The 23,999-nt window shown below is 46.2% G+C and overlaps 7 protein-coding genes across 7 annotated transcripts; 3 read left to right on the top strand and 4 right to left on the bottom strand.

Moving 5' to 3' along the window:
- Positions 1-2,148: 2,148 nt before the first annotated feature.
- On the bottom strand, positions 2,149-2,751 carry BJ212DRAFT_1280858 (uncharacterized protein; the record flags this gene model as incomplete). The annotated part of the gene is given in 2 exon segments (XM_041331581.1): positions 2,149-2,419; positions 2,438-2,751. Coding segments are annotated over 2 exon segments (585 nt in total), but the record flags the coding sequence as incomplete, so codon positions are not given.
- Positions 2,752-10,232: 7,481 nt separating this feature from the next.
- Positions 10,233-13,493, top strand: BJ212DRAFT_1383603 (Metallo-dependent phosphatase-like protein). Its single transcript, XM_041336733.1, has 19 exons — positions 10,233-10,645; positions 10,712-10,766; positions 10,820-10,868; positions 10,920-10,966; positions 11,029-11,078; positions 11,136-11,171; positions 11,438-11,541; positions 11,593-11,620; positions 11,673-11,772; positions 11,831-11,877; positions 11,930-11,955; positions 12,009-12,071; positions 12,124-12,204; positions 12,257-12,265; positions 12,318-12,403; positions 12,466-12,602; positions 12,662-12,710; positions 12,758-13,123; positions 13,172-13,493. The coding sequence occupies exons 1-19, from the start codon at positions 10,401-10,403 to the stop codon at positions 13,439-13,441; spliced, it is 1,848 nt and encodes a 615-aa protein (XP_041188665.1). The 5' UTR covers positions 10,233-10,400; the 3' UTR covers positions 13,442-13,493.
- A 403-nt stretch (positions 13,494-13,896) lies between these two features.
- BJ212DRAFT_1280898 (uncharacterized protein) lies at positions 13,897-14,409 on the bottom strand (the record flags this gene model as incomplete). Its single annotated transcript, XM_041331584.1, has 1 exon — positions 13,897-14,409. A coding segment is annotated over one exon (513 nt), but the record flags the coding sequence as incomplete, so codon positions are not given.
- A 936-nt stretch (positions 14,410-15,345) lies between these two features.
- BJ212DRAFT_1449054 (transducin family protein/WD-40 repeat family protein) lies at positions 15,346-17,330 on the top strand (the record flags this gene model as incomplete). The annotated part of the gene is made up of 8 exons (XM_041338633.1): positions 15,346-15,374; positions 15,424-15,636; positions 15,689-15,728; positions 15,764-15,806; positions 15,853-15,932; positions 15,979-16,728; positions 16,784-17,035; positions 17,097-17,330. The coding sequence occupies 8 exons, from the start codon at positions 15,346-15,348 to the stop codon at positions 17,328-17,330; spliced, it is 1,641 nt and encodes a 546-aa protein (XP_041188663.1).
- On the bottom strand, positions 17,096-18,395 carry BJ212DRAFT_1530662 (translation initiation factor eIF3 subunit; the record flags this gene model as incomplete). The annotated part of the gene is made up of 5 exons (XM_041341768.1): positions 17,096-17,472; positions 17,521-17,836; positions 17,916-18,183; positions 18,232-18,323; positions 18,383-18,395. 5 exons carry the CDS (start codon positions 18,393-18,395, stop codon positions 17,406-17,408), a joined length of 756 nt encoding a protein of 251 aa, XP_041188662.1. The 3' UTR covers positions 17,096-17,405.
- A 276-nt stretch (positions 18,396-18,671) lies between these two features.
- BJ212DRAFT_1383585 (uncharacterized protein) lies at positions 18,672-19,737 on the top strand. Its single transcript, XM_041336732.1, has 2 exons — positions 18,672-18,917; positions 18,984-19,737. Exon 2 carries the CDS (start codon positions 19,016-19,018, stop codon positions 19,523-19,525), a length of 510 nt encoding a protein of 169 aa, XP_041188661.1. The 5' UTR covers positions 18,672-18,917; positions 18,984-19,015; the 3' UTR covers positions 19,526-19,737.
- Positions 19,738-20,144: 407 nt separating this feature from the next.
- Positions 20,145-21,599, bottom strand: BJ212DRAFT_1436476 (uncharacterized protein). Its single transcript, XM_041337728.1, has 4 exons — positions 21,396-21,599; positions 21,207-21,341; positions 20,736-21,148; positions 20,145-20,651 (listed from the first exon to the last, which is right to left on the bottom strand). The coding sequence occupies exons 1-4, from the start codon at positions 21,526-21,528 to the stop codon at positions 20,178-20,180; spliced, it is 1,155 nt and encodes a 384-aa protein (XP_041188660.1). The 5' UTR covers positions 21,529-21,599; the 3' UTR covers positions 20,145-20,177.
- Between the last annotated feature and the right edge of the window lie 2,400 nt (positions 21,600-23,999).

The raw sequence follows: 23,999 nt of genomic DNA, 5'->3' as shown, positions 1-23,999 counted from the left end.
TGGCCAACCCAGTTGTTGCAAGCATACTTGAGAGCATCAGAAGCCAATTGACTTCAGTGCAGTGCATCTTTTGCAAAGTCAACAAATGCTGTCATGGCATGGATGATTTTCATGTCTGGTGGAAAATGACCTTGTGGTAATGCAGAGATGGAACAGTCTTGATGACCTAACACTAGGAATGCTGGAAATATCAAGATGTCTGGCAAGCTCTTGAACTGCTGGATGACTTGAAAAGTAGGCAGTGAATGAAATTCTGAGATGGCAGTATGCTCATTGATTGCTTCCAATGTACTCAAGAAATCTTCTGCAGGAGTCAACTGCCATGCTTGACTATGGAACATCTGCAGCCATTCCTGCCCTCTCTTGGTTTGCAGCCACTCTCACCCACTCTCTGTCTGTAGCCATTCTTGCCTGCTCTCTGTCTGCAGCCAGTTGCACACAGCCTGGGTCTGCAGCCACTCTTGTCCATTCTGGCTCTGCAGCCAGTTGTGCCCATCCTCAATCAGCAGCCAGTCCTGACCACCCTCAGTCTGTAGCCACTCTCTCCCACCTTAACTTTGCAGCCACTCTCTCCCACCTTGATTTTGCAGCCACTCTTGCCCATTCCAGATCTGCAACCACTGTTGCCCAGCCCGGATCTGCAGCCACTTTTTCCTGACCTGTGTATCCAGCCACTTTTGCCCAACCTGGGCCAGTCATTGTCAGCCAATCAGTGTCTGCAGCCAAGGATCCTCTTCATCATCTGGCCAATGATACTCAAAGTCTTGCAGAAAGTCATGGTAGGTATCCTCCAAGTCATTAATATGATGATCATGGTCCCTGGGATCCTCGTCAAAGCAATCTTTGTTATCCCAGCAATCCTTGTTGAAACAATCATCATCAAAATGATTATCATTGTTCCAATGATCCTCACTGTTCCAGTAATTCTCATCATCCCAGAAATCCCCATTGTCCCAATGACTGTCATCAAAGTGATCTTCATTGCTCCAGCAATCCTCATTGTCCCAATGACCATTGTCGAAGTGGACCTCATTGTCTGAGTAGTCTTTGTCAAAGTGAGACTTGATGTCCTGGAGAGTCTCATTGAAGTGATCTTCATCATTCCAGTCATCCTTATCCAAATCAATATCTATGGTCTTGAGATCCTGCAGCCAGTCCAAGCCACTCAAGGTCTACAACCAATCTCCTCCACCTTGGGTCTGCAGCCAGTCTGACCCGCCCATTATCTGCAGCCAACCTTGTCTGCCCATCATCTGCAACCAGTATTTCCCCCTCCAGGTCTGAAGCCAGTCCTTCCCTCCCTGCATCCACAGCCAGTCCATCCCCTCCTGTGCACATAGCCAGTCTCTTCCCCTTTTGTTCTGCAGCCAAAAATGCCTATCTGGCATCTCCAGCCAGCATTGAAAATATGGACTGTGAACTCCCTGAAGCCATAACAGGCCTATAAGAGCTTGCAATGGCCCCAGCAGCTGCACAATGAAGGACAATGACTGCTTTAGGCTCTGTAAGTCATAAGGTGGTATGGCTTGACTCTGCCTCTTCAATTCTGACAGAGCATCCAGCAGGGCTGTGCTTGCTGGAAGGGATCATACTATTAAGTGGAGAGAGGATTGAGCAAGTAGGGAGTGGGGATGTCTGATATATTGTATCTTGGGAAGGTTGCAGTTTGAAGAGTCGGAAATGTAGTCACAAACAGATGAGTGGTAGATGTTAACTGAACTGTTGTCAGTAGGGATATCTATCACAGACCATAGTTGTACCAGTGCTGTCTCAGCATCCTTGCCCTCACCAGGACCTAGAAGTTCCGAGATCTGTTGAATTGGTAGAGGATCTGCAAGAGCAGCAACAATGGACAAGTGTAGATATGCCTGTGTGGGGTCGGTGCAAGTAGCAAGGATACGGTTGTATAACTTGTACACCTCTGTTCCTGGTAGCAGCTCACTCATGAATTTGAGCAGCAGCTGAAATCGATCACAAGGATCATGATATCTGTCATCTATAAACTTCATCATCATAGATGCCACAATGAAACATCTGCCTGCTTGACCTGCCAGCTGGGCAAGTTGGTCTGTTGTTGGCTGCAGGAAAGATGGACATTGAGCTTGCAGCTTTCTGAAGGAATGTTCAAGGATGACATAGATGTCATTGTCAATATCTACACCATCTAATGAGATAATCACAGCCACACCCTCTCCAGAAATTGACTGGTATCTCCCACACCAGTGGGCACATGCCTCTTTCCTGCATGGCATCATGGATATGATCTTTCGAGTGACTCATGAGGAGGATGTGGATCGTGGGAAGATCTGGTTCCCGAAGAGCTCTGCCTAGGAGGAAGATGAGATCAGCAACCTCAGTTTTGGACATGCATTTGTCAAGAGCATCGACAACAAATGCGAAAGGTGGACACCCGCACAGTCTGATTTGAAGCCTTCACAGAGGTTTCAGAAAGAGTCCCTCCATCTGGTTGCAAAGAGATTTATTAGGGTCCAGAAGAGCAGGATTTTGATGAATAGCTCTGTTCAAATCCTCCTGGATGCTAGGAAAATTGCAGGCAAGCTGGTATGCAAGCATCACAAAAAAATATCCAGTCATGGAGTGGTTGGTGTGCTTGCATGAGAAAAAGAACGTGCCCACAAGTCGCATCTCAATATTCATCTGCTCTATCATTTTCAAACTTCGCATCCTTTCAGCTACAGTGAATGTGACTGCAGACTTCCCAACACCTGCCATTTCATGTAACCAAATGAGTCAATTCTTGTCTTTACTGTCTAACAATCCATAGATGTATTTCAGAAGGTCCACACATGTTCTTCCCAAACACTTCAGATGGGGCTGGCATTCACAGGAGTCATACTCAGCACCCTTAACAGAGACTTGGGACAGCCTGTCCCAAGTTCCTTCATGTGAATGAGGATCACCATTGACTATGAAAGAAGACAACAAGTGAGAGATGGAATATTGGAGGATGGAGAGCCAGACATTGATCATAACTCATCAAGAAATGGCTTCACAAACTGAGATGGGTAGTAACAACTCGAGAGTTGGATAAGTCATGGAAAGCCTGACTTGTAACACAATTTTTGGGGTAGTGCAATGGGTAGTCACTGAGTCTGTTTGGCGGTGATGTGCTGTGAAACAAAACACCCATGATGAAGACTATAAAGCCACTTGAGATTTATAAATTTGAAGGGTATGGAAGCTCGCTGAATGGTGGTAGAATGGGTTGAGGGGCGAGTTACTGAGTGTGAGCTGGCTGGAAGAGGACACAAGGCTGCAGTGAGGACTTGTTGACTCATCAATTGACTTGTGGCCTTGCCGCCCACACCATGATAGACTGGCCCACATCTAATTTAATTTCTTGTGGTGGCAAATGAGATCGCCCAATCCTTCATGCACACGCCTCATTTGTTCTCCACCACATACACTCCCAGCAGATCCCAGATCAATTATCAAATATGTTACTTAAGTGTCTGACCAGGCATGCTGAATCACAGATAGCGATGTATGGAAGATATGACACATCTTCCCTCACACGTATCTTAATCGGCTTATACCCATCAATAAGCAACGGGTTTGTATTTCTTCTTCGCATACTGGTTTGCCTGTGACCAAATACGTTATGAACGGCACTGGAAATACTGATCTTTCCCAGTTTTGAGTTCAACGTTCTGGCCATTAGTCTCACACCGTCGGAGAAGCAGAGAAACTCCGGCACCATCACTTCCTAGAATGTCCGGATTTGCGCCCCACTTGAGTCACTGCTTTTGCATATTCGTGACTACCGATAGCTAATTTTATTCAATCGAAGGTCCCCAGTCGACTTTCCATTTCTACTTGGCTTCGTGTGGCAACCTCGCTTCCGTCAATGACGACCTTGATTTTGGTCATAAAAGCTGTGGATGGTGTATATCTAGCACAAACACCATAGTCATACATCCACCTTGGAGTTCGTCCCGCACTCACACCCATTCTCGAACAGCATGACTGTAGTCTCAAATGATCCAAGTTGGTGGCCGTCCATTGAATCAGATCGTATTTTCAGCTATATTATAGGTTCGTCGAGAGCTGGATGGCAACCGTGAAGTCTCGATCTAACATTGGCTGGGGTTTCACAGTTGCTTCCTCAGCTGGGGTGATATATGATTGGGGTGAGCAAGATAATATTTCAGAATTGTTTGTGTCCTTAGTCTCCACAGCACTTACTTTTGGACGAGAGGTAGGTTGATGCAATTACAGGAGCAGCCATCTCACTCAGAATGATTCCTACAGATCGAACTGGTCTGGGTGAGTAAGAACTACTGTGATACAATTATAATTCATCTGTAACAGAGGCAACGTCGCTCCCTCATGACCGTCCTGTATCTGAGTGTATGTAGTTTTTGTCATGTGTGCTTGGCGGGTTGTGCTGACTTGACAATATCCTAGGTGCGCTACTGTTGGAATATTGTATGCTGTGTATGTTTAGCATGCTGAAAATTGTTGTCGTGCTAATCAGTCATCTCTCGCAATCAGCGTCCAGATTCTGGGTACGTCTCCTTATCCACACCAGTGTTCCTTTCCTCTGACAGGCAGTGTACAGCTGATGTCCCGACAATCTCGGGGACAGATACAGTGAGTTCTCTACTACTAATGCTGCAATTCTAATTCAACCAACTGCGCTCCCATGTAGGGGTAAGTGAGATTCTTAACCAACCTCTTGGTTCAACACAATAACTGCCACAGCTGTAAGTTCGTTTTGAAGTCGTGATTCTTTGTGGCTGATCACAAATTGCATTGGTCAGGTTTGATTACGTTCGTTGCAATAATTTGGATGGATTTTGTGGTAAATGTAATACTGGGTGGTGAGTTATGCAGCTGTAATATCTCGGTGATATTTACTTGACTGAAATATTACACAAGCCATCATGATCGCTCGGTTAAATGCCATGTATCAACGATCCAGAAAAGTGCTGATAATTCTCATCACCATCTTCCTGGTTATCTACATCGCCGTCGGAGTGCTCACCGCGATAATAGGAAGGCACAGTTCAGGGGGTAAGCCAAATTATGGACGAATGACACTGGGCTCATTGACAAATACCAGAGGAGCTCATACTTTCTGGCACTCATCTGTGCACTTTTGATGACAGAAGTGGCCTACTTCTGTTCATCACCGCTGGAATACTTGGTAGTACTGTGTGGGAGGTCGTCGCACTGGGTTTTGCAGTCTGGATTGCTGTAAAACACTTCCGTGAATTGCGACGATACTCAGCAGGAGGCTTTGTCGGGGACTGTTTTGCGGTGTTAATGAAAACTCACATTGTTTACTTTTTGAGGTGAGCCCATAATGCCAATGCGGTTCTCTTTGTCCCCTGAAGGTTCGCACATGCCAGCTTTGCTGCTGTGTCTTGCTTCCAGCTCGGTTATCTATCCCACAGGATCGTAGCGGTATGTACATTTGTTGTCAACCTCTGCATGCAAGCACCGTTCATCTTTGCGACTTGATAGGGCCCATATTTCCTGGAATATAAGCTTTATTATTATGTTTCTCAAATTTTCTTGCTCGTGCGATCCTTTGCGCTAGGACCACGTCTGATCCTTTGCGTCCGAGAATATCACGCGACGCTCGTGGCCGACTCTGATGCTGCAACTGGCATGACTTCAATTGCTTTCCAGGAGTACACGCATGTGTCAACAAGCAGTAGTGTATAGCATGGGACGTGCTTGTTATGATTGACTGGTTGTTGGTTACTCTGCAGAGAGCGGGAGATTTTCTTTGGTCACAAGCTTCGTTGTGGTACTTATTCTAATATTTGCGTTGCCTCGTATATTTCTGAAGTATGTTTGAGAGCGGTGGGACTACATCTTGTTACTTGCACTAGCTGCCCATGTGAGTAGGCTACGACTCGGTTACTATTATGACACCCTGCAAAAGTAACCACCATCACATCACCAAAGGAATGAGATTTGAGAAGAGATATTGGTGCGCGTGCTGACCAACGCAATGGCAGAATCGGATTTGGTGAAAGGAATACGAACCATAAGATATAAACCCACCCCATCAGGAAAGCCCTCTGATACAAACCTAGACCAAGTGCAGCAAATTTTTAAAAGTTCGACAAGTTATACCAAGTAATACAGAATAGCACTAGATTCAACAATTCTTTCTAAAATATTGCTGATGCGATATGGCATTATCTAAGAGTTATAAAACTATGTCTATCAATGTAGCAGTTGATGAAGAAGGTATCGCATTCTTCGAGAATATTGTTACTCAATTGTCCAGTGCGGAGGTGCAATCATCAGCGAGTGGTAAGAAGATGAATACTTGAATCCCGTTGAAACTTTAAATTTCTGACACTGGGCTAGCGACAGATTCCTGCAGGCCCTGAGACCCAAATATTGGATCAAAAACACTCCTTTCTAGCTCTTTTACTGCGGTTTTTATCTTTCGTCCATGTATGGACAGGCAGATAATCTCAATAGTAATACAACATGAAAGTAGTTTTCCCAGACCTCATTCTATCCTGTAGATCACTCCGGAACCATGAAACTAATAAACTCTACATGCTCTCTGTACAGTACCGTAGTCGATCATTTTGATCGTGTCCTGTGCTAGACATCCCCGCCAGTCAATGTATCGCCACCAGCCTGGAAATCAAGGGTCGTCATGCGAGTTCCCTCGTCGGACCTAGCCACGAGCTCAGTGTGAAACCCGCGAACACTGAGGATCAGACGTGGTCCCAGCACAAACATCTGCAATGCCTGGGCGATTTGGAGAATACCAATATAAACGACACTTCCCACAGACGATGAGTCCTGTAGAAATGATGATGAGCAGATGGACGCAGATGCTTAGTCGCAGGTTGGTGCACCATGATATTTGCAGACAGTGAGCCCAGGGTGAAGCAAGCTACAGCAGCAAAGCTAACGCATGCGAACTTTAGCGAAACAAAATAACATTGAAATCACCGAACTCACGCTGAAAAATAAAACGAGTGACTTTTAGTTAATGCTGCCTCGATGGTCGATCCTGTCGGAGATTGTCGCAGCTCACGGGAGTTTTTTATGACAACCCAGACTGCAAGAATGAAGGTGAGGATCTCCCATATAGCAGTGGATATCACACTCTCATAGCCCAGATTCATCCGGTATGCATCAGCCGAGGAAAGGCAGATAGGGTAGCCAAAAAGAACGTATTCTTCTGTTATTTGTCCATGAGTCCTAAGTGCTTAAGGGTTTTATCAATAATTAAAGCTTACCCGCTGAAACACCGATGTTTGCCACTACCGTGATAACGCCGGAGGCAATAGTAGAGGCCAGCAAAACCACAACGAGAAAGACGAGCATCTTTTTCGATTGTTCATACATGGCATATATCCGAACCATCATGATGACTTGCATAATATTTTAGTCGAGTTAGTATCAGTAGGGTACCACAGGTGAGCTCACCGCCCAGCATAGCATTGACGACGACAGGCATCCATGTCCATATGAAGTAAAGGTTAAGGCCTGCAAACCGAAATTACGGATGTGACTTGATGGACTCCGTGCTTCAAATGAACTTACAGCTGTTGCAATTGTTATGTTCAACATAATAAGGCTGAGAATATCACTCACTCCTGTGTGGGAGTGCAGTTAGCAAATGAATGAGAATGGGAGGCATCGGTGCAGAACACCCACTACGTCTGTTATCGAGACTGGGAGGAACCCTGCATGCTGCCAGTTAGAATAAACGAGCGTGGTGTATTTGGGGACACGTACACAGTATGGCAACCCTAATTGTGAGATGTGGCTTGTTGGTACAGTGCAACGTCAACTTTTTAGGATCAAAAACTTACACAGAATATAGTATTCCAATGTAGCGGACCTAGCATAGGTTAAAGTTGACTCAGCACAACATGTCAACTGCACTATGATATAACATACACAAATATAAAGAACGGTCATGAAGGACCAGCGTTGCATCTGCTCGAGTCAACTGCATTATGCAGTTTGCTTCTGACATCGGACCTTGCTTACCCAGATAAGTTCGACCTGTTAAAGCATTCTTAGTAAGACGGCTGTGCCAATGACATCAACTTACCTCTTGACCAAATGTTATTGCTTGAATATCGTATAAATATCATTAATGATACCCTCGGAAAGTATTGTTTCGCTCACCCCAATCGTAAACCACCGCAGCAGAAGATGCAACTGCAAAACCAGTGAATGATAGTGAGACATCACCATCTTCATCTCACTTGCTCTCTACGGACCTGAAAAACAGTTGAAAAGGCTAGTAACACTCATAAACGGCAGCCAACTGGGATCGTTTGAGACTACAGTCATATCTTAGGGCGATGGAGTTTGTGCAGACATACCACCATCCAGCGCTTTTATAGTGATCAGTCTGGGTATTGGTTCCTTGAGTGAGAATCTTGACTGATCGTAGCAACCATTATCGATGAAATGATTAGAACGGGGAAGAATGATTAGAACGGTTAGAACGGGGAAGAAGTTCATGTGCGAAATATTTGAAGGCGAGCGCTGTAATTCAAGTTAATATGTTCAAATTCAATGCTGTTCAGCACGTTCTGTTATCAGTTTCATCAGTGGTCATCTACAGTGTGTAGTATTGATAGGGGGAATCATGCCGCGAACTTGTTCTCACTGGCGTTATCCCTCTTCCTTTTGACAGTCCAGATAAGGTTGATGGCATTGATCGAAGGAATCCTGGCCCTTGTACCATGGAAGACATGAATCGAGCAAGGTGACTGGGTGCCAGCACATGAGGAACAGAAGTTCACTGAGGCACCAAAGGCCCGAGCAAGGAGGTTGTATTATTCCGCTGAGCAGTGATAATTCGGGCGGCCTCCGAGTCGGTATTGAGAGCAAGACAAAGAATCAGATGCCCTTACATCCAAAATATATTCAGGCTGATGTCGACATAGCACTTGTGAGGCCCAAAGACGGTGGCTTGTTCGGCTTGCACATGGAATCACCAGAACTTCTATGGAAACGGATATGGAGGGGTCAAAGGAATCATCTTTCATCAACACGTTCAATCCACCGGCAACCTTTGGGACCGCACAGGATGTGTCACGAGTCCCCTCAAAATTTCTCGGTTCCAACTGCGTCGTTTGAAATGGCTCATATGTCGAGTCGTCGACATGTGAGCAGCAATGTAAAAATTCCGATATCAGAGTGATCAGCTGGACATGTTATACTCGAAGATTCTCGGTCCCCAGAAGAGCAAGACCCCCGGGAACCCGATCTTCGTTACTCATGCTGTTCTAACAGTTAACATTAATATTCTTTTGCTGACGCCGTTTGTTCATGCAATGTCTTGCCTCCCAACACTGCGCTCGCTGCTCACTCCTCCGAGTCTGACTATCCAAGAGTCAGTTCAAAATACTTACCTCCCTTCGTGTAATCCAAATTCTAATTTATCCAAGCGCCCGCTGTTCATACCGTTCGAATCACAAACACGCCGTTGCCATCACGCTCTGGTCTCCACTCCAAGTCCATCTGAATCTTGGATCCCACGTCTCAGTCTGGCCTGATTGTTGACAACTCCGTGGTTGGTCGGTACTACCTCAGTAAACCCGCGACCATTTATTCGACTTGTCGATTGACATCGCACTTGTGAGTTGGAGCTCAGTTGGGATACAATTCGACACACGACTAATCAATACAAAGTATCTGCTCAAGGTACTGCTACTACTCGAGGATCAATGAGTCATTGTTGACGCCGACGCGTGTCCACCTGTCCCCTCCTCGGACAAGTACAGGATAATATGATTGTGATGAACAGACTCGGCATATGAAACTGGCCTCCTAGCTGACCTCTGCGGCGAAACTGGTGCGAGTATCTGGGACTGGGATGGGCTTCTCGAAATATGTGACCAATATGGATGTTATTTTGTAGCGAAGGTGCTTCGAATGCATATTGTAGAGCATGAATGGTCTTGTGGGATGATTAATGATTCAATATTAAATGACTGTACACGCAGTTTGAACGGCGGATATCGATATCGATCGTACCTTGAAGTGATGGAATTCCAGGGAATCGAAATTATTCGACAAGTAACAAGGACGGTAGATTCATTTCAATGCTACACTTTCGAGGTCCTTGCAAGGTGTTTCTCTGCAAATTTCCTTTTCCTTCTGGCAGTAGTTTGCGCGGACGAGAATTAAACGTTTTTAAACGCTGAATACCATCATGGCATATGACATACCCGGGCATGTTATAATTATCTTTTTGATATCCATGATACACCCGCAGCTAACCGGTTTGGTGTCAAACTCTCAAGAAAGATAATGTCTGGACTTGGTCTGGACACCATTCATATCCGAGGTCAGTTCCGAGCATAAAGGCAAGGAAGGTTTGCAAAGCTTTGTGATCGACTCAGCTTCAAGTTCAAGGAGCCTCCAGTATGATTTTGGCTGCCGCTACTCTCCTGGGTCTTGCACTCTGTGGTGCTGCTTGCGCGGGCGACCACTTATACGCTCGCGACGACCATGTTCAGGAATATATGGGAATACGTGAGCAGCCGCGGGTTCCACTCAGACCTCCACATCGTCCTCTTATCTGGGGAGACTTGAACATAATCCACACCACCGATACGCATGGTTGGCTACTTGGGCACCAGAAGTTGTCCTGGGCGGAACCATACTATAGGTTAGTGTTCACAGCGGAACTACCTCGAACTACCGTCACTCAACCGTTACCTCGTGCGAACTGTAGTGGGGATCTCGGAGACTTTTCTAGCTTTGTGACTCACATGAAGCGAATCGCCATTGTTCGTCCATCAGTCTGAACTCGTGCATTCATTGCGTATAATTCCTATTGCAGGAAAAGGATGTCGATCTTCTTTTGATAGACTCAGGTGATCTACATGACGGTATGTGTAATCACCCACTGTCTGAGACACATTCCAACTCGGGTCTTCTAGGAACTGGCCTTTCTGATGGCTATCACGGTGGTGTCGACGCACACGAGGTCTGTTCTGTGCATGGATGATGTACTATAACCAATACTGACATGTCGCATGCTGTTCATAGTCAAACAAGTTCGTCGGGCGTCTCCCCTACGATCTCATGACCATCGGAAAGTGGGTGCTGAGTTTGTAGTCCTTTCCTAATTTGCTTCCTTAATCTCCCTTTCATAGCCACGAATTGTATGTCTATGCGGATACGTATGATATGTGCGTCATTAGCATTCTGAACGAATCTTCATTCAACTGACACGACATTTGCTGATCTCTTCCTTTGTCACGTTTGTTTTGGTCTGATGATGTGGTGTGTCCTGCTATTTCCGCCCCGCCTTTGCTGACCTGTTGACACCTTCCGTAATACATGGTGCGGCTTTTTGGGACTGTATCAACTCCCACTCAACTGATATGCTTGTAACACTGATACCACCTATGGTCACCATTGTTCAAAACTCGCTCGGCGGATGAATGCTCTGCAGGTACACAAACTTCATTCCCCATCTCGGTGGGCGATACTTGACGTCTAATGTCAACATCACTATTTTCGACTCAGATGGCAAGTCTGAAAGTGTTCCAGTGGGCAGTGAGTGTAAATTCAAAATAGTCTTTGCCGCTGCCAATGGTTTTCCCGCAGACCGTTACGCCAAGTTCACCACAAGGAAGTAAGCGGACTTGTGGATTTAGGGATTGGCTGTCGTTCATTTAATACGGCAGAGGTCGTCGCATCACTTCTCTTGGAGTCATATTCAATTTCACTGGGAATGTTGCAAACACGACTGTCCAAACCGTTCATGATATGGTCAATGAGCAGTGGGTACGTCATTCTAGGCATTCGAGTAATGGAAACCCAGTCTTCTGATCTCTGTTTGCAGTTCGTTGAGGCCATTGCAGAAGAGCCTGACGCGTTCGTACTGATTGGGTAGGCTGAATACATTACTGCTGAAGGAAGCATTGCATTGACATGACCGCAGACACATGCCGGTCTCGTATGATAGTTGTAGGGCAATCGTGAAGTTTATCAGATGATGATCTAACAACTTGGTCATCTAGGGCCTACTGTCTTCAACGCTGTGCGGGCTGTACACCCTCTGACCCCCATTCTAATATTCGGAGGTAGAGACTGACATCTTGTTTGTTTCGAATAAAATTCTCACCGCCTACTTAGGACACACCCACATTCGTGACTGTCAACAGTACGATGGTCGTTCTATGGGTATCGAAAGCGGACGCTATATGGAGACAATAGGTGTGTAAACTTCAAAGATGAGTAAGGGGTATTGTCTGACATGATCTTCTAGGCTGGATGAGTGCGTTGCTGTAGCACTAATGTACCTCAGACACCTAACGCGAGAAAATTAGGTGCGGACCTCGATGCCGCCAAGGGCAAACACGACAATATCACTTTCACAAGGCGATATCTTGACCAGAACCGTGTGACCTACGAGGTAATGTACCAAGCTCTCGATTTCCTACTACTGGCCTAATCCTGCCCGTGACTCTTACTTAGTACCACACCCATACCTCAAAATATGCATTTGACACCATTAACGGGCGATCTATCACGTATGGCCTGCAAGAGCTTGCGGCCCGTTATGACTTGTCCTACCTGTACGGAACAGCTCCCCAAGACTATACCTTATCCCAGTGGGTGCCTGTTATGTATTATTATTGCCCAAACTGCAAGCTCAATCACCGTGCACTAGGAACCCTTATCCTTCCAATGGGTCTCTTCTGTCTCTCTTCATTGACCATGTAAGCGCCAGTGAAGGGAATTGTTCAGGTATTGATGAGCTTATTAGGCTGTCCCATACGCACTCGCTATTAACAACACCCGTGATTCCATTCCAAACATAATTATCATTAATTCGTGGGCTCTACGCTCCGACCTCTTCAAGGGATCGTTCACCAGGAACGACCAGCTAACAGTTATGCAGTATAAGGATACATTCTTGTATATCGCCAATGTCGCATCTGGCATAGCAAGCCAGATACTCCCCGCTTTGAATAACCCGCCGGCAATGAAACAGAAACGAGATGAAACCGAAGATGAATTGAGCCGTAAAACTCGGGACGGTGCCTGGTTGGAGGAAATAGACGACCGTCCTGGAGTGGATAGACGAGAAGCAACATCAGACAAATGGACATTCGGATATGTCACGAAAGATGTAAGGGTTCCATGCCATGCTTGTGCTATGCTCACAACACTTGCGTAGTCATGTCCCAACGCTGGTCATGCAGACGACACACTGCACACGGCGTTGCCCTACTACCCGGCTCCATATTACATTGGCTCGAACCCCCCTAACGTGACGGCCGACACGCCTGTAGACGTCGTCTTCCTCAACTACCTTGGAGAAGAGATAATCCCCATCCTCAATAGGTTACAGAAGAATAAGAAATACACCATGGATGATGTCTCATTGTATAGTCCAATGCTGACTAGCGATGTACTGGGTCTGTATGCTCAAGCCAAGTGGAACTGATTGTATGGCCCGTAGTTATATTGTGCTGTAGACATAGTTGGTCTTACTCAACCATTCTTGTTTTCAATAAGCTGGTGTGGAAGCTCATGACGCAGGAAATGACTATGCATGAAAATGAGGATGCTTATACAGACTAGAACGCTCTTTAGTTGTTCCCGAAATTATAGGTATAGGTACACTGAGTAGTACTCAGCAATATCAAAAGATCGATTCCACGTCACTACAGATACATTTTGTCCTATCCTCTATTGACATGCATCTCAACCCCCAGTGCCGTGATCACAGAGCACCGAACACGACGCGCATATGATCAGCGTTCCGAGCTCGACATTCTTGCTCGACATCCTTGGCTACAGACACCCTCGTCACCGAACCACCATCTGTAACCAGAAGTACTTAAGAAAGGACAGTACCGGGCCGTTCTACTTATGTTCACTCATGGTAGCAATTTAGTCTTACGATGACTCTGTGACGGAAAACGACTCACTAGAATTAATGTGTGAGACCCAAGGAACCAGAATATCCCATAATAGTGATTCGAAGTGTTGGTTAGAGACCATGGCGGCGTACTCAAACCAAGCGGGGAAAAACCCAGATCTATGCCAATCCAGCAAATACAGTTTGCCGTCGCGCCCCAACAAAATGTTCCTGGGACACAAGTCCTGATGTGTGAAGACCACCGGGGGAGTATCGAGAGGCGCTTTCTTCATCCGCTGAGATACGTCGAGCTTGTGATTAAACCATGTCGTCAAATCGTCGTAAGATATGAATGGGCCGCCGCCATAATCGGCGAAGAGTGGTACCGTGCACAACGAGCCATCTAGAGTCCCTGGAACAGTTCTCCGCAAACAACGAAGCTGAGCAACGTAACTGCGCAGGGTCCAAGCAATATGAAGCTTGGAGAAGAGTGTAATACTATTCCAACAACTGTCTAACGCCCGACCGTCGAGGTACTCCACGACCAAATGGTTCACGGCATGGTATAGAACTATCACTGGTACAAAAGACCCAGGTGAACCATCTGCGGTAGGAAAATTGACGTGGAGGACGAAGCGGGGGGTTGAAATATATAAATAAAACCACAAGCTTCACGGCCGATGAAACCACGTGATGTCGGTCTGACTACGGGAGATTGTGGGCTGAAAAGTTGCTGAAAAGAATCACGAGTACTACGCTAACAGCTTCAGATACTTGGCTGAGATATTTCTTGAGCCTGTCGAACTCAAATTGAATTGGGGCGGGAAAAGATTCAAACGTGAAACAATGTGTTTCTGCTGTAATCAGCTGGGCAGTGAAGTGATCAGGAGTGTAAGAGTTGCTTGTCACTTGAGATCGACTAGTAGAATGATTTAATCGATTCCAAACGTCGTGGTAGTGGTGGCGGTGGCGGTGGCGTCCAAGTGCTCGTCCAGGCTGGTCACTCTTGACAGCATAGTACTCAGGCACAGCCTCATCTAAATAGACGTCCAAGAAAATCACTGAAAAACAGATCCGCTGGCACTTAGCTTGAACGTCAATCTCGCTCCAGCACTTCCAATGAATTCACAGCTTAATGAAAGCCTAAAGGTAATCCAGAACTCTGAGACAATTCTATAATGATCCGCCTACTTACTAGGCTTCGAAATCGTAACTCGTCCGACGAGGTTAACCGTTGACGGTTTCGATTGCGATTACTGGCAGAGATAGCTGAACAGAATCGTGACAGAAAGAAGCTTGAATTCGAACTTCAATTTCAGCGTACCATAAACAAGTTCAAATTGCAGCGTTGAGTATTCAGTCGCCACAACTTGAACTGGTAAAGGGCACGTTGAACCTTAAGCTTGAGCTTAATCTCTGCGACCAAGTTTAAATATCACGTGACTAAGATCACAAAAAATTAGATTCGCTGCTCATCATCACAAACGATGAGCAACCTCATCTCCTGTGTATCATGGTAACTAATTCCCGTCCTGCATACTCCACATATCTGACCAAAATTCCAGGGTAAAACGCGGCGTTTCAGCCCACCAGCCTTCCAAATACGTCCTTGATGAAAAGGAACTCGAGCGCGTCAGTGCACTCGCACGTATCGAGCTTGAGGATGCGCGGATAGAGATCGAGCGCGCGCACAATGCTGCTAAGGGTATGGGTAAGGGGGCAGAAGGTGCTGAGGCGGATGATGCGGATGGGGATGGTGATGAGGATGCATGGGTCGAGTACGTGATTTTGTTTTTGCTCTTTGTGATGTTTGCTGATGGGGTTGTAAAGCGAGGAGGATGTATCAATGGAGGTGGATGGGGCTGTACAGGTTGACTCACCTACAAAGGGGATGATCTTGCACAGTATAAGTTGGATGAGTATGACGAGGATGATGTTAAAGAAGATGGTATGTATGTGGACACGGCTTACTCGTTGATGCTGATGTTTCGCAGGCATGGGTCCATTCAGCAATATTAAAGGACTTACGTTTTATAGAGATAACCGGGACGATCCATACATCACACTGAAAGACGTGCGGTTGCTTTGCCTCTCTTTTATTTGCATCTAACACCATACAGGATGCTGAAGATGATGAGCGTTCAGAACTCGAGGTCCTCCCAACAGATAACCTCCTAGTCACCGCAAAAACCGAAGATGATGTCTCCCAACTCGAGATCTACGTCTACGATGAATCCCAAGACAACCTCTATGTCCACCACGACCTCATGCTCCCCAACTTCCCCCTCTGCCTCGAATGGCTAGACTTCCCACCCGCATCCTCAGAAATGCAAACCGATACCCCACCAAAATTCGGAAACTACATCGCAGTTGGTACGCTCGATCCTGAAATCGAAATATGGTCACTAGACGTCATGGAAAGCATGTACCCCGACATGATCCTCGGCAGACCTGATAAAACAGCCGCACACGTACCCGTCCCAGCGGGCACAGGTAAAAAGAAGCGCAAAAAGACAAAACACCGTCCTTCATCGGACACATACCACGTTGACGCTGTCCTCGGACTCTCATGGAACCGCACCCATCGACATATGCTAGCGAGCGCATCTGCGGATCGTACAGTGAAGCTATGGGATTTGTCTCGTCCGATCGTAGATGGTGAGGGTGCAATAAGGAGCTTTGGGGTGCACAAGGATAAGGTCCAAGCTGTGCAATGGAACGAGAAAGAACCGACGGTGCTTCTATCTGGAAGTTATGATAGGACGGTTCGGGTGTTTGATTCTAGGGCGCCGGATACGGGTGTTGGGGCCGTGCTTGGTGCTGATGTCGAGGCTTTACGATGGGATCCTTGGGAAACGCATGCGTTTTATGTGAGTGCCAATCTCGATTCGTTGTCAGATGTTCTGATCGTTGGTGGGCTGTTAGGTCTCATTAGAAAATGGTCTCGTGCTCAACTTTGATGCTCGCGCACTCCCAACGGATATGAAATCTCCTTCGCCTGCACGGTTTACACTCTCTGCTCATGATGGCGCCGTATCGGCTCTTGATGTCAGCCCATTGCTGCGGGGTTGTATATGCACGGGAGGAACGGACAAACTCGTCAAAGTGTGGAACGTAGACCAGACCGCTGGAGGCAAGCCTGCTGTGAGCATGGTTGCGTCGAGAGATATGGAAGTGGTTAGTGCTTCATTTCATTCTGCCATCGCAATCATCGTCATGTGCTAATTCGCGATTTTAGGGCAAAGTCTTTTCAGCGGTGTTTTCGCCGGACGATCCCCTTACGATCGCTGCAGCGGGCTCTAAAGCAAAACTACAGATATGGGATGTTGGCGCCAACTCTGGCGCACGGAGAGCATTCGCTTCGAAGCTCAGCGAAGCCGGGCGCGTTCTGAAGGAAAAAGAAGGTGGAGGGTTAGTAGGCCTCGTCAACGATGACGAAACGAGTGAAGACGAAGGGGACGAGGATGACTGAGCTCTGATATACCAGCTCATACTAAAAAGACAAAAATCTACTCAGACGCAATATAGTGGATGCACAGGTATTATTCTACATGAAATCTTCTTGGTTGGTGCCGAAATCATCCAGCGCCTCATCATACACTCCCGTATCAAATCTAAAACCAATCAGCGATCGTAACGGCTGATCGAGACAATACACTCACTTATTCGCGACTTTAGCCGAGCCTAGGACAGGCTTCGCAGCAGCTTTCACTTTCTTCTTCCCGCTCGTCTTGTCTCTCTGCTCTTTCTGCTTCTCATTAGCAAGCGTCGTAAGCCCACTCGCCGCTTTCCTGATCTCCACGTCCTTCAAAGGCTGAGAAAGCTCTCGGACGTGATGCTCCACAAATGACGCGTACAAAGGCTTGGTCTGATGTCGCTTAACGATGAACTCGATTATTCTTGTTGAGAAATCCTGGAAATCTTCCTTTGTGCGGGGATTGGCCGAGATCAGTGCGTCTAGCTCAGATGATGAGGTGCCTGGAAACACAAGCGCAGAGGGATCAGCTCAAAACACCCAAACCCCAAACCCAAATTCAACACCGAGCCTAAAACTCACCTCCAAGGCCAGCAGCACCCAAAAGCACAGCAGCGTTATCCAAATCAGCTTTAATCTCCCGCTCCCTATCCAACCTCGCCTTCTCGCGCGGATCAAGGACGGAGTCTTCATCATACTCCACATCACCATTGTCCCCTCGTGCAGCTTTCGCAGCTTCTTTCTCTGCTATCTTTTGTTTCACCGTGCCCTTCTTTTTGGGGGGTGCTACGGGTGCTGCTGCTGGTTTATCGTCGTCTGAGGATTCGTCTGAGGATGCGTCCCAGTCGCTCTAGTAAGATCGGTGAGATGAATAAGGGAGGAGAGGGTAGCGACATACAGCTGGAGATGATTCTTCTTCGTCTTCACCCTCCCATTTACTCTTTGCGGGTTTGATCGATCGCGCAGCAGGAGCAGGAGCATCATCGGATTCTGTGCTTGATCGTGGTGAGCGTTGTAGGAGATATGATTGAACAGATTGTTGTCTTTACCCCAGTCTGACATGGTTATGTGGTGTCAATTGTCCCTTGCGGGTAGCGCTATGGTACAAGTGTGTCGTGGTCTAAGATACAGCAAGTACTTGTTATTGCAAGATCAAAATATTAGGTCACGTGGCTAAAATTTAAATGACTACCTATCATGCATATGTTTGATCACAGCTCAGATCTCAGACCTATACTACTAGAGCTGTGAGGCGACCGCCGGTGTATGGAAAGTCATCCATCAATAACGATATCATAGAATTGACCAGATCTCATGGCACCACACTGATACCCGCTACTGCCGAAGCAGGAATGTGGGAGCTTGTTGCAGAATGGAGGAGGTAACTCTTTAATCTTATCGCAGGTTCAACGATACAGCATGAGTATATCGAAGATCCTCTTCCTCGTGGCTTCGGCTATTGGAGTTCATATCTCATTGACTTCTCCCTCTCTGCCCCCGTCATCTCAAGAGAAAGTGGTGCCCTCAGCATCCGAATTATTAAATAGCCTGATTCTAGATCTTCGGGGTCCAGAATTATTCAAGGTGTGCTTCTCCTTGTATATCGATTTTGTCTGTATGGATCGGCATAACAGATCATCATATGGGTAGTATCATCTGTTGAAGTGGCCAACATACTGGCCATGCATATAGGTCCCTCGCAGATTCCAGAGGACGTCTATGGCGCTAGCGCTGCGCAGTTTTTACACGCACTTCACCCCACGCCAATCACTCCCGTTTTCCTTGCTGGCAGTCTTTCTGTCATAGTCGGCGGCGTGCTCAGGCTTTATTGCATGTCGACCTTAGGAAAGTTCTGGAGCTTCCCGCTCAGCGTCAGAAAAGAGCACAGAATCGTAACAAGCGGTCCGTACTCTATCGTCCGCCACCCAAGCTACACTGGTTTCCTTCTCCAATACGTCGGAATTGTCATCACGCACGGGAGCGAAGGGTCGTGGATAAGGCAGTCTGGAATTTTACAAGTGCCTTACATGAAAGTATTAGCAGCGATTGTCTTCTTCCTGCTTACAACAGGCGCTTTGAGTACCATCAAGCGATCTTCAGTGGAGGACAAGATGCTGCAGCGTGCTCTTGGAGAGGATTGGGAGAATTGGGCCAAGAAAGTCAAATATAGATTGCTTCCTGGGGTTTATTGAAGAAAAAACATACGTGCTGAGTGCTCCGCTTTGATCGCAATTACTTGTTTGGTGGACTGGTGTTTCACGATGTCGATTGTATGCTATATATCATGCAGTGAAACCTGTAAACTACAGAGGAATGTTCTACTTTTCTGTGACGGTCACTTTTATTTATGGACGTGTCAACGCTGATGTCGATTGGTTTTCAATGCCACTGCCGACCTCCTCAAGCTCGCACTTCCTGAATGAATGTCCTAACATGTACTGCTTGCACTCGTCGGGTTCACTCGAGAAGTGATTGACATTGTCTTTACGTTGGCAATTTGCAACTCTTCTTCGCCCGAGTGTGATAGTGCTGTATGGCCTCGGAGGCTATGCACGGAGGTCGCTTATGCATGCGTGGCTTGAAGATACAAGTGAAGGCTGTTAAAGTTCTATCGAGATATAAGTTAACAGCCCTAGCTCTTCAAAACTTTATACACGAAGGAAGCCGCTCCTCCTGATAGATGCGAATGCAACTTCGTCACTTCATTCTAGAGTCTGGGCCTGGAGACGATGCGCGGGGAATACTCGCATATGTGTGACCATGGTTAAACATTTAGTTCTCGTGTGTCGAATTTGTGAATAATCACAAAAGTACGAAGGACCTAACAAGTACCATGAGCAAGAACTATAAGTGGGGTACCAAATTAGTCCAAGACACCACCTTGTATGCGTCAGAAGAAAGATTGCGTAAAGTAGTGAACATAAGTATGAGGAGGAGGATACGTGCTGTGAAGTACGACGCAAAACATGCCCTTAGAAACACTGTAAACCTGACCGAGCTCCTTTGTCTAGTTCTCGATCTAAACAGAACGAAGGCTACCACGAAAACAAGGTAGGGTATGCAAGTTATAGTGATGGCACTCGTGCGCCATAAGACCTGTTCTTGATATGTGGGAAAAGCATAAAACCAAGCAATACAGTTGATGCCGCCAAAGATGGTTGCTACTGCAAGTCCAGCGAACGCGAGAACATTACTTTCCCAGGGTTGTAGTTTGATGCTGTGGAGGCTATCAAACGTTGGAACTCGTAGCTTTCGAGGAGACATGGCATCAACACCAATGGCCTGCAAACATGAGTCAACGAGTGACAGACCAATCATCTCCGGAGGCATCGGGAGATCATCATCTTCAGAGACACTATGAGGGACATAGTCAGCAGCGGTAAAAACTATGAAGGCGCAAACATGCCGAGGAAAGCTTATCTCTGGGTTGGACTCGGCCGACTTCCAGTGAACTGGATGAGGACATTGTACATCGAGAGGCTTATTCCACCATACAGCATAAGAAATGAAATTGAGAACGGCAAAAGCAAGTGTCGCCACCTCAATATGTGTGATCTCGAGGTGATATATGACGCGGGAAAGGAGTTGCAGGATAAACCAAGCCCCCTGAATAATGATCGATCCTTTTGATATCGCATTCCCTTTGCTCCGGTCGCGGATCTGCCTTGCCGTTAGGGCGGGGGCATCGATAGATCCAGCACGTATCAGAAAGAGAAGTTGGTCGGGCGATAGTGTCAGGTAGGGTTCCCCATCCACATAAAGCATAAAACCGCCCATCAGCGCAAAGAAGCTGTGAGTCTGAGTCCATGTATAATCTACGGATGCACGTGAGGAGTTTTAGATATGGTTCGAGAGAGCCCGAGTCAATCTTACCTTCAGGTTGCTCTGTAAAATGTGCCTTAAACCACTCCTTGAATGGCTCTGCAAGAGTATGGAACTGCCGAAGAAACATTGGTCCGGATGGTTTAACTTCAGTATGCTCGGCGAGAGCCTGGTTGCCATCATGTTCTTTATAAGAAGCATAAGGAATGATGTAAGGATGCGCTCAAGAGCAGGACTCACCTTCATACCGCTCTTCTTGGAGATGACGGGCACTGAAGTGCTCCTTAAACTGTACTGTAATATGACGAGCCCAAAGCCATTGGCGCACAGCCCATGCAACAACCCCGTCAGGAGCGAGTAGTGCAAGTCCCATGATGCCAAATCGTCGCAATAGAATACGAACGAACGTGTCCTTAGGACTCGGGATATTGGGGTGAAGGGAACTATATATGCATGCAATGAGAGTCAACATGCAGGTGGAGATAATGTTCCACAGGGTTCTACGGTCCACAAATGACAGTGCTTCAGAACAGTCACCGGTGGTAGTTAAATTGGTAGCCGGTGCAGCTTGGATCACTCGACCGAGGTAGAGAATGCAGAGCAGTACTAAGTGCATTGTCGATACTTTGAGGAGGGGAGGTTTTGATGCTGTATCTCAAAGGTCAACATCAATTTACGGCTCACTAGTATTAGTATTCCACCAACCGAATAGCAAACATCACCTCAGCGGTATCAGAGCGTCATATATGGGGAAAAAAATCGTCACATTCATCTGCAAAACGACGAAATGAACGCTTAACTTACGCGCGTTACGGACACTTACGAACGCTTACGACCTCAGTAGCGCAGGCTGCTGATTGGTGGAAGTACATGTGTATCTCGGTTCTGACAAAATTTCCAAGATATGCCGTTTTGATCAAGATTATCATGTCTAGATAACTATGTAGCCGTATCAAGATAATCTAGCAATCAACGAGCTCCCGCGCGAAGAAGTTGAAATAGTGTGTTCCACCTAGCTAACATCGTCGGACAGCTCCTAATGTTCTTGCAGATGAATTTCATGAGTTTCATATACATAGTGTGAAAACTGGCATAGGTAAAATTGATTTGTTTGAATATACCAGTTGCAAACTTCAGCAAACCACAACATGCAGCTGTTGCGGACATTGCCATGATATTGTTGAGGCTTGTGTCCAAGTGAATGAACTTGTCATAACCATCATGAAAGCATGCATGGCTTGCGATCTGAATAACTGCTTCATGCTTGAATGGGTAACGGACCTCTCGACCATCCTCAAGCTGTTAACTGTCTTATTAGTATCATACTCTGAATGGTAGCACTTGCAAAAAGATATGTACTCTTACTAGACCACCAAAAACGTAGTTGATGCTATTGTTTCCAGTAAGGAAATTGACAGTCAACTTGTTATGATTGACCTGGACTATTAGGTCAGTCCAGATCATCAATTGAAGCTTGTAAAGATTCTCAACAAGGTCTTGCATGCACTTCTTGAAGTGGTTTAGTATCATTGACATCGGTGTGATGATGGTCTTGTAGAGTGCAGATATGTTTTTGCTGACCCATAGTTTAATTAAGTGATCTGATCGTTATTGTATCAGCATTTACTATTGATCTTGTATAAATAGCAACTCAGTACTCACCTTGCATGATGATGGATGAGCATGGATCACTAAGTGCAGTAGTTGCTACACTTAAGTGACTGGAGGGGTCATGGAACCCGCATGTATTCAGTGTTTCAGTGATAACAGACTCCTTCGCATCCTTTACAATGATTTTCATGTGTGCTTTGTGGATCACAGGCACTATGGCAGCACCTGAGCACCCTTCACCTTGCTGGTGACCTGTGTGGGCCACAGTAACAGTTGATGCAGAGGATTGAAGGATACTAGTAGTGGACTGGGGGGTACTACTAGTAGCAGCATTCAATGTGTTCTCTGAATCTGCTGCAAGCAGCACCCTTGGGAGTCTAATAGGAGGGAGCTGGTACTGCTGGGTAGATGATTTTTGGATCCCTGTCATTTCATCTCTCTAAATGTATGATTAAGTGCAACTTGGAGGGTGTAAACATAAGACATACATATACAACACCATTAGTATACTCTTGGCATGATTTTTCCACACCACAAAGAGGTATATATGTACAGTGGCTCAAAAAACTGTCCACATGTTTTTGCATTTTTTACTATTTACAATATTGTGTGAGAATACATAAAGACCTCAGTGAAATGCTGATACCATATTGTAGTGCTGCTTCAGGGCTTTGGATTGAGCACCACATTGTGAGAATCAGAGGAGATATGGTGGAGATACAAGGCTTACAAAATCATGACTCATGCGGGCAGTTTTTTGAGCACATATTAAAACTATATAAATCATCATTTATGACACCATAACAATCATGCCACCATTAAATAAATTATAAAGTGGTGTCATTATGTCATTTTAAAACCATATCTAACTATACAAACCAAAAATTTCCATATGTCATGGTTATATTCACCATGAAAGCCACCCCCCCTGCTCAAAGGGATAATATCCCCTCTCTTTCCTATTCTGGCCTCTCTGCTTGTCAAATTTCCTCTAGAACTGGAGTATCCAAGTCCACTGTGGCCAAGTTCATCAAAGAAAGTCACACAGACAAGGAAAACTTCTGTGAAGGGCGTCCATCCAAGCTCACCTCTACTGATAGGAGGGCTATTATTCAACATATCACTACAGGAAAGGCTGATAATGCTGTCCAGGTCACCTATTACATCAATTCCACCATCACATTCCCTGTCTCTTCACACACTGTAAGAAACATTCTCAAGACAGCTCATCTC

Source organism: Suillus subaureus (genome assembly GCF_016647635.1).
Source record: "Suillus subaureus strain MN1 chromosome Unknown BJ212scaffold_38, whole genome shotgun sequence".
NCBI lineage: Eukaryota > Fungi > Basidiomycota > Agaricomycetes > Boletales > Suillaceae > Suillus > Suillus subaureus.
The sequence above is the reverse complement of the archived record's forward strand: the minus strand, read 5'-3'. Positions and strand labels throughout refer to the sequence as shown.